We start from the raw sequence: 12,735 nt of genomic DNA, 5'->3' as shown, positions 1-12,735 counted from the left end.
ATTGCAAGCACATATTCGTAGAACCCAATTGGTCAATATAATTTAACTCATTTTGTGAAAAGTGGCAAAGTCACTCAGAAGGAAACCAGTAGCATTGGAAAGTATTCAAATCAACAAGTGATTTTGATGTAATAGTTGACATGTGTCATTGTCTGATCATTATTCTCCCCAACTATAAAAGATTCGTTCTTCAGTCCATCTCTGACCACAGAGTGCCCTGCAGTCCTATTATTTATTATTTACTGCAGCTTAAGTAAGAGCTGGAAAAGTGACCTGCTAGGAAATCATTTAGGGCACACTGACTTTTGCATAGATAGGTGCAGCATGTAAACATGCATGTTTTGGCTTTCAAAAAGTCTTTGACAAATGTACTCTTTATTTTACATTCTTGACCATATCTCAGCTGAGCCTTTCTACACATATCATTATTATCATAAATTCATCACTGGGTGCTATAAAATAGCTGGATTGTGAGTTATTACGAAGATGGCTTTCAACAAGTAGCTGAACATTGAATAGCTTGAATTCATATTTTAGTAGTTGGGCTTGGGGAATCAAAAGGCTTTTTGTCTCCAGATTTTGCTTTATGAAATAACACACACACTTAAGTATAATAAATATTCTCACTTACCAATGCTGGTGACAGTGACACAGATCCTAGCAATTTCTTATACTGCTCAAAGGTGAAAAACTGTGAAACAAAACGAAACCCAGAGATTTATAACAATTTCCTGCAACAAACCCTTTAATTGACTCAAATTTCTTTAGTAAATCATTATATTAGCCAGCATTTAAAAAATGATAAACCATTGAACACAGTTCTTAATCTCGTCTCAGGTAGTTGCTATTGGTTCATACTTTAACATTTACATTTTCAGATGCAGCTATAATGACCTACAGAAGAGCTGATGGAATCCTTTATAGCAGTAAATGAACCATACAGCTTCCATTTACCATGACCATTTCCAGTTTCCCCAGACATCAATAGACTTCTTTTTTTATGGCAGTGATTCAACATTGTAGGCATAGAGACCTGAAATCTTTGGTCTCCTCTGTTTTCTCTATGAATTGCTTTCCCAGTCAATGCCCAAATATCTAACTGACTTGTAAAAGACATCCGTTTCTCAGCTTTAACTTTCATTTCTCCCATCCAAGTACTAACCAGGCCCAACCCTGCTTAGCTTCTGAGATCAGATGAGATTGGGCACATTCACGGTGGTATGGCCGTAGACTTTAACTTTCATTTCTATCGCTTTCATTTCTATCACTGTGTCTCTACAGTTCCGTGAAATTTCCAAACACTCAGCAACGATGGAGGTGTCATCATAAACGAGGAAAGGACCCAATGAGGTCATCTAGTCCATCCCTGCTTAAAGCCACACTGTCTCCCACCTGAGAGAGGAGAGCTGCTTATTCCTTTCTTTAAAATATGGTGATGATGAAGATTGTGTTGGTTGCTTCAGTAGATGATGTTTCATACAATTTTCCTGAAAATGAGTTTCTAGGAAGGCAGATGTAATCAATTCCTTTGTATAACATACCCCAAATTCAATTTCCCTCCAACACTTTGGGCAACGATGCTGCTTGAACAGGCTGTTTTGCTCCTGGGTACTCCATTAGGAAGCCACAAGCAGCTCTGATGAGACACTCTCTTGGGTGCTGCTAGCCTGTTTCTCAAGACCGGAGAAATGGCCTGGTATTTTGTGATCACACGTGTCTTCTACTCTATTACTTTTTAACCCAGTAAAATGTAGCAAGAAAAAAAATGTACATTTGGGGGCCAAATAATACTCTGCTGTTAGAAAGAGGCAGTTCTGTGGTGTAGACATACCTCAAATGAGTCCTTGGGTATCCCAAGAGCCATGACGTCACCGGATAGGCTTTCACTCATCTAAAGGCCATGCACTACTTTGTGCCATCTTCTTTAGCTTAACTATGGTTGTAGACTTTTCTAGACATGAGACTCATTCATTTACTTTTTCAATAAATATTTTATTGAATGCCCCCTATGTTCTGAGAGGCACGGGGGGTGCAGCAGTAAACAAAGAGGACCCCCGCCTTCTTGATAGAACATTCCAGGGGGGGTGATGACCCTCACCCTGTATCCTGGGGTTACAACAGAACCCCCCGGGGCCACCACTGTTTTGAGGAGAGATGCACGAGGAACCACTAACTATAGAAGGAAATGCATCGTAGTTTTAAGGTTTGAAGATAATTTATCTTTTCCTTTTTTTTATGCTCACCATCATCACTGTTTTTGACAATGACCTTGCTGGTATTTTGACAGAGGCAGTCCGGGGTCTGACTCCTGGCTATCCTACTTCATTGTGAAAGCACAAGTGAGTTGCCTGGCCTTTCTAACCCCCAAGAACACAAAACTTATGTTTTAGAGAAGTCCTTAAATAACAGCATTTGAGTAAGATTTCCTGACATGTTTGGCACATAGGAGACTTTCAAAATATTTTAGTTTCTATTCACTGACTTCACTTTGGCTACGAAAAGAACCATAAATGCCTTAGTTATTTGTATCACTCAGGAGAGCTTGCTATCATCCAAGAAACCTGCTAAGACCTTAGCATGTGCTCCTGCATTTGATCCATAAAACATCACCAGGTCACAGTTATAACACAGCCATGATTCCCATTTTATAGGTGTATGTCCTGTAGCTAGTGAAGGGTTCCGATTCCCCCGAAGTCTAACACCACGGCCTGCGTGTGCTCTTCACCACGGTACTTACTACGCTTAATCGCAGCTGAGCCGTGACCATTAGTGGTTTGGGTAGAAATTCTCTGCCTTGCAGTTCTCTTGCTGCTCAGGGCTTCTTGACTTCCCTGACCCTGGAAGCCCAAGGTCCTTCAAGGCAGATTTCAAACCTTTTTGACCACAATCTACATAAAAAATACTTGGCCAATACACGGGCATGTATGCACATACATGGACACAGGGTGCTCTTGTATTTACAACTGAAACAAAACGTGGCTATAAAGCAATATTTACCCCTTTACTGTATGTTAATTCTGTTCCTATTCTACTTCATTAAAAACATTTCTTGTCATGACCCACTACATCCAGTGACTCACCAAACTGATTTCACGACACGCATTTTAGAAACGCTGCTCTAAGTGGTCCTCACTGGGTTAAGAAAGCCTCCCTACCCTGTTGCTGTCCAGGGAAAAGATGTAATTTTTTTCTTCTCTGACTTTCTGTCATTGAACTACTTTGGAGGCAAACCCTTCTGAGTTCTCCTCACAGTGCGCTGTGCCTTTTGAAGCCTTCCAGTTTGGCTGGTTGGAACAGGCCCCTCCCTCCTTCCTTCCTTCCTTCCTTCCTCACCCCCTCCCTCCCAAAATGTATTTTATTAATTGTGCTATTACAGTTGTCCTGTTCTTTTTCTCCCCTTTACTCCCCTCTGCCCTGCAACCCCCTCCCACCAACATCCCCCACCCCCTTAGTTCATGTGCACAGGTGGTACATATAGGTTCTTTGGCTTCTCCATTTCCTATACTATTCTTACCATTTATGAATCTCATTCCTCGCACCTTTTCCCCCCTTCTCCCCCTTCCCTGTCTCCACTGATAACCCTCCATGTGATCTCCATTTCTGTGATTCTGTTCCTGTTCTAGTTGTTTGCTTTGTTTGTTTTTTAAAGATTTTATTTATTTATTTCTTAGAGAGGGGAAGGGAAGGGGAGAAATATCAATGTGTGGTTACCTCTCACATGCTCCCCACTGGGGACCTGGCCTGCAACCCAGGCATGTGCCCTGACTGGGAATCGAACCGTTGATTTGCAGGCCGGCGCTCAACCACTCAGCCACAACAGCCAGGGCAGTTTTTGTTTTTTGGGTTTTTTTTTAGGGTCCTATTCTACTGATCACTTTAGTGTTCATATTTTTGATCATCTTGTTTTTCTTAGACTAGTCCCTTTAACTTTTCATATAATAAGGGCTTGGTGATGGTGAACTCCTTTAACTGACCTTGCCTGGGGAGCACTTTATCTGCCCTTCCATTTTAAATGATAGCTTTGCTGGATAGAGGAATCTTGGATGTAGGTCCTTTTCATGACCTCAAATACTTGTTTCCAGGCCCTTCTTGCCTGTAAGGTTTCTTTTGAGGAATCAGCTAATAGCCTTATGGGAACTTCTATTCTCAACCTCGAGTAGCAGAGCACTGTTCCCTCTAATTCCTTGGATGGCTCTTTCTCAGGCCCTGCTGGTTTCCTTACATGCATGCACTGTTCAGTTCTCAGCTGAATACTTAAGGGGTCTCTCTGCAGGTCTTAGGAGTTCTTGCTCTGTGCAGCTCTCTCTTCTCTGGTACTTTGTCCACTGAACTCAAGCTGCCTTGCCCTCCAGCTCCTTCTCAATCCAGGGAATCCATGGGGGGTCTGCCTGTATTTCCCTTGCCTGCCCCTGGGCCAGGCAACCCTTTCAAAGCAGTAAGGTGGGGCAGTCCATACAGCTCATCACCTTTGTTTCCCGCCTGTCTATCCTTTTTTGTCTGATATCCTGTGTCTTGAAAATTGTGGGTTCATATTTTGTTCATGTTTTATTGTTGCTATTTCAGGCAAGAGAGTAAATCTGGTCCCTGTTACTTCATCTTGGCTGGAAATGGAAGTCTGGGCCTTTCAGAAATTCTGAATAGTAGATGTGGAAATTTCTGAGAACAGGACAGGAATGTCTCCTATTAGAAACCAATAAATTTTCTTTCTGTTTCTCTCTCCATATATATTCCATTTACTCCAGTAACATCAGTTGAACATCTACAATATGTAGACACTGTGACAGGCATAGTGATAGTGGTGAGCAAATAGCCTTCACAATTTATAATCTCTCACCAGTTTGCTTAGCCATAGGCAGTCCTTGAGAGTCTGATCATGGAAAAATGGTGTTTCTGGAACTGTGGCGCTCAAGGTTGGACTCTGGACCCTGGGACCTGGTGCCTCTCATTTCTGAAGAACCAGCCAGTCTCTTTCTGAGGTCTTCATTTCCTTTTGCTAACTGCAATACTGACTGTCTTGATTTGTAAAAGAGGAAGCTTCATTTATTCAGCATCAATGAGTCTTATTATTTTCATGATGAATTTTATTTCAAAAAATCAAGAACAAGAAAAACTTGACATTATCTGTTTCTGATTATAATAGTGTTTGTAACTGGAGTGTCAGTTCCAAGGACGATCTATATCTATACCCATGTATATATGATGACTCCATAGAGCACATATATCTGTAAGTGTGTATGCACACATATGCACACACATACATAGTTTCTGAATATTTTTTCTGAAGTAAACTTTGATGACATACAATGAAGCCGTTTATGATGTATGAAATTGTTACTATCAGATGATCGCTTTCCTCACAAATCCTAAGATAAATATCTATAACTTGAATGTTTTCATACATTGTGTTGAAAAAGTAGTGTTATCCATCTGGCAAAGATACACTTTTAACTCCAAGTTATACTTAAAAAGCCAACGTACTTACCATATGGCTCAATAATTGTAAGGTAAAAACTACTTGAAACAAGATGTCTGGGACACATACCCCATATCCAGTTGCCCAAAAGTTCATCTGTTAACCATTGTTCTGACAGGGAGCATTGCTTTTTTTTTTCTTTTTAACTAGAGACTAACTCAGCTTTGCAAAGCCCAGCATTTCTTTTTTTTCTTCAGTAAAAGACTGTTCAACATTGATAAACCTTAATCCTCTTAAAGTTTAAATTGTCTCCAATGCAGAGTATTAAGGAAGAATATGCCGGGAAAAACTTTAATTATAATTTACTTTATTTATACACATAAAACACTGAACAAATGAATATATTATTCTACGGAGACAAAATGACTTTCCGTTTGAACAGGAACTCTGCTCTGTTTGTTTACTTGGGCAATCTTTTATCAAGCGGAGCCGTTTCATAATTCAATTCAGCCCTCGTGTGTACTTTGGTGAACTTTTTCCAGATTCTCTACTGAGATTCAGATCCTTATAATGAAATTTGTATTGAAGTAATAATGCATAATCACCAAAACTATTGCAAAAAAGAGAATGAATCGATAAAAGTCTGTTTTAAAGCTTTGCTTTCTGAATTGAGAGCTGAATTAAGTCCTATTAAATTACCACTGTAAAAATATTACTACTTTCACATAATGTAAAAATTTCATGTTTGTGTTTATAAGTGGTTATTTTATCATAAATTTTAACCCAGCCACCCTCTTAACTTGTTGAGTAAAAGTACCCTTCTTACCTTTCGGGAATATCAGGAATATGAAGTAAGCAATGTATGTGAAAAAAAGCTTTGCCATTAATTGGAAAGGAAGTCTTTCAGTCTAAGTTTATGCTGCCCTTAACATGGAAAGACAAAGCCATATTTACTGCTGTTGGTGGTGTGGGTGTGGGGGTCAAGGCCACCTGGAGTCACTGTGATCAGGACTCTTGTCTAAGAGAACACATAAAAAAGTGATGAGTTTTAGTTCTTTCTTCCTTGGAAGTCCTGCTGGATCCTTGTGTTCCTGCCCAGATACTGAGCCAGTAAGTAATATGTAAACTCCATAGTTATGCAGTTAAGGAGATGGAAATCAGGATAATGGTAGTAATTTTGTAAAAACCAGAATAAAAAATCTTAACAGTGGAGGTGGGTAGGTAGGGAGAATGAAGTCAGCATGCCAAATAAATAAGTTATATGAGAATCATGTCAAAGAAATATAGTGTATTAGTCTACTCAGTTCATAGAATGAGAATGATTTACAGAGAAAGGTTTTTCCACCTCTCCTCTCCTCCCTTTTCCTTCTCTCTTAACTTCAGTAATTATTGCTCCAAAGGAAAACTTATGAATTGCTTTGAGAAAAAGTCCAAGCTATTTTGTGGCTACTACATTCTGATTAAACAAATTTCATTCACCATTGTGCTCTTTATTTAATTTCTCCATTAGAAGGGAGTGCCTTCACCTGAAAAAGTAATCCACAAACCAATATTGGAGATTGATCGAGTGTAATTAGAATAAAAGTTATGCTATAATTTCTGCAATAAAAATCTTATCTTATGTTTAATTCACATTAATGTCCTATAGGCTAGTGTAGGATGTTTTAATGCTGAAGTTGTTTCTGTAGTGTATTTTCACCTGGTTGGAAAGCATATGAGGCCTGTCCAGAAAAAGTCAAGCCATTGTTAATATAATGAGAACATTTTGCGTGACATCAATGTAACCTGACAGCCAAGGAGAGTCGACTGGAATGCATATGTGTGAACAATGACAACTCCACTGTACTACTCAGTGGGGGTGGTAGATGCTGTTCAGTGAGCCATCCCATTCAAAATGACTGTGCAAGTAGAACTACAATTTGCATCAAATTTTGTGTTAAGCTTGTACATTCATCGGTAGAAACTATTTGGATGCTTCAGAAGGCTGCAGCAATGGGCAAGTAGTGATTGACAGCTTCATCATGACAACATGCTTGCTCGTACATCACAGTCTCCTGCAGAGTTTTTTGGTGAAACATCATCAGATCACTCAGGTGATTCAGCCCCACTACAGCCTGGATTTCGCTGTGACTTTTGGCTTCTCCCAAAACTAAAGTCACCTTTGCAAGGGAAGATTTCACACTGTCAATAAGATTCAGGAAAATATAATGGGGCAGCTGATGGTGACTGGGAGAACTGTGTGAGGTCTAAGGGTCCTACTCTGAAGGGAACTGAGGCATCATTGTCCTATGTACAATGTTTCTTGTATCTTGTATCTTCTTCAATAAATGTCTCTATTTTTTATATTACATGGCTGGATACCTTCTGGACAGACCTTGTACATTGCTTACCTTCACTGCTCTTTTTGGTGTCTCAGCCAATATGGGTGGTAGAATTCCTTTGTAAAAACCAAACAGCCTGTTGGAGAAATAAAAGATTTTATTTAAGAAAGGGAAGTAGAAAATAGGTAATTTTGCCTTTGTTTATAGAAAAAGGAACTAATCTTAAAGTAGTCCCAATTATTCAATGTGGCACACCTATTTTGAAGTTCTTTGTTTTAATTATGAAGTAGAGTGATTATGGAAGATAGAGGTGTACCCAGGTACACTGTACCTCTTCTCACAACCAAAAGAAGGACAAAAACAAACTTAAAAATAAAAAACAACCAGAACTGTTACAGAAAATATAACTGTATGGAAGTCCAACAACCAAGGAGTTAAAGAAGAAGTATTCATCTAGACAGGTAGGAGGGGCAGAAAACAGGCAGCCAGGGTGGAGAGGGTGAGAGGCAAGGTGGTGACTGGAGGACCAGGCGAGTTGGCAACTGACAGAGTGGGCAGTCCCATATTTGTGTGTGGATAAACTAGGAGGAACAACTGGGGAGTGAGACAATGTACAACCCAGGATTCTAGCACTAGGAAATAAAGCCTCAAAACATCTGACTAAAAAAACCTGTGGGGCTTGTGGCAGCATGAGAAACTCCCAGTCTCACAGGAGAGTTCGGTGGAGAGGCCCACAGGGTCCTAGAACATACACAAAACCACCCACCCAGGAATCAGCACCAGAAGGCCCCAATTTGCTTGTGGGTAACAGAGGAAGTGACTGAAAGCCACCGAGATCCCAGCAAGTGTCATTATTCCCTTTAGAGCTCTCCCACAATGTACAGTGCCACAGCATCGTGGGTTGCCCCACCCTTATGAATACCTAAGGCTCCACCCCTTACTATGTAACAGGCATGTGAAGACAAAACAAAAATTAGCCTAAATGAAAGAACAGATCAAAGCTCCAGAAAAAATAGAACTAAGCAACAAAGAGATAGCCAACTTACCAGATGCACAATTCAAAATACTGATAATCAGGATGCTCACAGCAATGGTTGAGTATGGTCGCAAAATAGAGAAAAAAGTGAAGGCTATGCAAAGTGAAAGAAAGGAAAATGAACAAGGAACCAACAGTGACAGGAAGGAAACCAGGACTCAGATTAACAGTTTGGACCAGAAGGAAGAAGTAAACATTCAACCAGAATGAAAAAAAGAAAGAAGAATTCAAAAATATGAGGAGAGGCTTAGGAACCTACAGGACAACTTTAAACATTCCAACATCTGAATTATAGGGGTGCTAGAAGGAGAAGAGGGAGAACAAGAAATTTAAAACTTATTCAGAATCATAGTGAAGGAGAATTTCCCTAATCCGGCAAAGTAAATAGACTCCCAGGAAGTCCAGGAAGCTCAGAGAGTCCCAAAATAGTTGGACCCAAGGAGGAACACACCAAGGCACATCATAATTACATTACCCAATATTAAAGGTAAGGAGAGAATCTTAAAAGCAGCAAGAGAAAAGGAGACAGTTACCTACAAAGTAGTTCCCATTAGACTATCAGCTGATTTCTTGAAAGAAACCTTAAAGGCAAGAAAGGGGCTGAGAAACAAGTATTCAAAGTTACAAAAGGCAAAGACCTACACCCAAGATGACTCTCTCCAGCAAAGCTGTCATTTAGAATGGAAGGGCAGATAAAGTGCTTCCCAGATAAGGTCAAGTTGAAGGAGTTCATCATCACCAAGACCTTATTATATAAAATGTTTAATGGACTTATCTAAAGAAAAGAAGATAAAAAAGTATGAACAGTAAAATGACAACAAACTCACAATGATTAACAGCTGAACCTAAAAAGACAAAAACAAACTAATCAAACAACTAGAACCAAAACAAAATCATGGAAATGGAGATCACATGGAGGGTTATTGGCAGGGGGAGACTAGGAGAAAAGGTACAGGGAATAAGAAGCATAATTGGTAGGTACACAATAGACAGGGGGAGGTTAAGAATAGTATAGGAAATGGAAAAGCAAAGAACTGATATGTACGACCCATAGACATGAACTAAACAGGGTGAATGTGAGTGGGAGAGGGGTACAAGGCAGAGGGGAACAAATAGGGCAAATGGGACAGCTGTAATAGCATAATCAATAAAATACATTTAAAAGGTAAAGCAGAGAGATTATAAATACTATGTTTATTAGCATTGTTCAGAAGAAGAATAAATAATACTGAGACTGGAATTTTTTAGTTAAGTTGCTAAATACAGCCATGAGTTGTGCCTTAAAGGTAAAGTTGATAATCTTCAATCTAAGAATCTCGAATTCATTTTCACAGTTGTGTGGTAGGTAGCTTCAAGACGTCTACAATCTTGCATTTCCTCCCTTATGGTAACCAAATGAGGTTAGGGTTACACCTAAGCCCACTAGACTGAAACTTTCTGAGGCTAGTAAGCTGATGAAATCTCAATTTTAGCTTTACTAACACAAGGGAACCAACAAGCTCTATGGCTATGGAACTTGGGTTCCTGGGTGTGTCCTGATTGATCATAATTTTTTAACTTCCTTCATGGAGAAGGAAGTAGGTCAGGGACAGAAAATGCTGACAAAAGAAATGCCAAACTGCCTTGCTGATATGCCATTTCACAGGGCCTGGTTCAGCGACTGTTGCCATAGTTGATAAACTTGTCACATATTCTGATGTTTTTAGAAAAAAAATTGGTAGATATGCTTATGATGAGATTATAATACATCATCACTTATTTCATATTAGATTTTATAATCCAAAGTTTTAAATTTGTCTCATCTAGAATCTTTATATATATTATCTGTAATATATATTATCTTTATATAGAATTATCTGTAGGTAGACTGGGCTTTCCGTGTGTGTGTGTGTACACATGTGTGTAGATACATATATATGATATATAAATACATATATGTGTGTGTGTATATATATATCACACCCTCATTTGAAACCTGGAAATGCGTAAATAGAAAAGACTGTTCTGCATTATTTTCTGAGATAATTCATTTCCCTGATGAACCTATGCATGACTACAGATAAAGGACTCAGTGTGTCCCAATGATAGGATGTCCATTTAACATGGGGCTGGAGATTCTTTGATTGACCTTTCAAGCTTCACTCCTACTTCTTCAAGTTAGGTTCTGCTTCTAGCTGTGCTTCTGGGACAAGAAAGTTAAGAGTTTATTGGACTAACTCACTGTGCCACTCAATCCAACATGGTGACCTCTTGTTCTTCCTTAATTAACTTGCTCCCCTTCAGTGAGGGGAGCAAAGGCTTGTCCTACAGCTTTTAAAATGTTAGCTCCTTGAGGGCTGAGTGTGCATTAGAGTGCTTACCGCAGGCTGTCTGTGTGTGTATAAGCAGAACACAAATGTTTGTTAAGTATATGAATTTCATGAAGAGGAGGAAAGGAATCAAATGATCCCCCCATATAGGTTTACTCTGCCTATTATTTTTGACTTAATGGATAGTACTACCATTATGAATAAGAAGTAAAGCAAACATGTGATTTGAAGAACTATAGGAGGTCACAAATTCCCCCTACGTCCTTTCATGCTAATTTCAACCACTGATGCCTGAAATTCACTTGTAAAATTTAAATGCCACTATTCATCATCATTTAAATTTCATTATAAATTAATTATTATATAATTTTCAGCATGACAGTGACTGAGCACAGGTTTAATGTTCCTAAAAGATAAATGTGATATTCAGGAAGTTCTATACTGGTAATGAAAGACCCTATTAGTTCTGTTCTTTCTGGGCTGATTTTTCCACATCTGGAATATTATGCCTGGTTATGGAGCAAGTGACATTAAAATCATTTAAGGAAGTAGCTTCTAGAACAGAGTGTCCTGGTTAGTAGAGGTACTTGAAATCCCATATGACAGAGAACAGTTAGAGGAAGAATTGTCGCTCAGCCTGAAGAAGAAAGATCAGAGGAAAACCATAATGTGATGGATCTCTTGGAAGGTGAGCACATAGGAAAGAGATCAGACTTGTTAGTTTGTTTCTAGGCGGCAGAACTAGGACCCACGGCTGCAAGCAACAAGGAAAGACACATTTTTGCCCTAGGAGGAGCTGACTAACAGTTAGGAAGTACTCCTAACAGTCAGAATTATCTGTAGGGAGACTGGGCTTTCCTGAAGAGTGGTGAGTGCCTCTTTGTGGTATGTGGTCAAGCAGCCTGGACGGCCCCTGGGCATGGGCGCCAGCCATGGACTATACACAGTAATGGATGGACTTGCTGGCACTCTACATTCATCTCCTCCAACCCTCAGATTTTGTTAGTCTAAGAAAAAGAACAAGAGGACATGGGAAAGTACTTTCCTGAAAGAGAAAAACTCTGCCTTGCTTCAAACTTTTGCTTGAAGTAGAGCACGGCTTCTGTGGAGGACAGAAGTCTTACGCCTGATGCAGAAAGTCTTCCTTTTAAAACTGATGGGAGAAAATGTTAGGAAGAAGTATAAGGCAAGAGGGAAGACAGGCAGCCGGGGGGACCTAAAAGATTTCATATGAAAAGACCTAGATGGTCCAGATCTTTTTTTTAAATAACTAATTTTTAAAAAAATTTAACTGTTGTTCAAGTACAGTTTTCTCTTTTACTCCCATTCCAGCCCACCTCCCCAGTGCTCCCCACCTCCCTCCCATTTCTACCCCCCTTAGTGTACCATAGCTTTTGGATCCATTCATTTACTGATGGGCATCTAGGTTGCTTCCAACTCTTGGCTATTGTAAATTGTGCTGCTATGAACATTGGGGTGCATAGGTTCTTTTGGATTGGTGTTTCAGGGTTCTTAGGATATAATCCTAACAATGGAATTGCTGGGTCAAAAGGCAGAGCCATTTTTAGTTTTCTGAGAAAATTCCATACTGTTTTCCATAATGGTTGTACCAGTCTGCAATCCCACCAACAATGGATTAGGGTCCCCTTTTCTCCA

General features: G+C 39.5%; 1 protein-coding gene across 4 annotated transcripts in view; it reads right to left on the bottom strand.

The window, feature by feature from the left end:
• Nucleotides 1–12,735, bottom strand: part of SLC25A21 (solute carrier family 25 member 21) — a 496,567-nt gene that overhangs the window by 45,825 nt on the left and 438,007 nt on the right. For all 4 annotated transcript variants that reach the window (XM_037056431.1, XM_037056434.1, XM_037056433.1 and 1 more), the window contains 2 exons: nucleotides 7,804–7,870; nucleotides 632–691 (listed from right to left, as the gene is read on the bottom strand). In XM_037056431.1, coding sequence (XP_036912326.1) covers nucleotides 632–691; nucleotides 7,804–7,870 — 127 coding nt within the window. The remainder of the gene's footprint in view (nucleotides 1–631; nucleotides 692–7,803; nucleotides 7,871–12,735) is intronic.

The sequence above is a fragment of the Sturnira hondurensis genome, unplaced genomic scaffold (genome assembly GCF_014824575.4).
Source record: "Sturnira hondurensis isolate 20B ecotype Veracruz unplaced genomic scaffold, ASM1482457v3 Scaffold0008948, whole genome shotgun sequence".
Taxonomy (NCBI): Eukaryota; Metazoa; Chordata; class Mammalia; order Chiroptera; family Phyllostomidae; genus Sturnira; species Sturnira hondurensis.
This window is presented reverse-complemented; position numbering and strand designations above follow the sequence as displayed.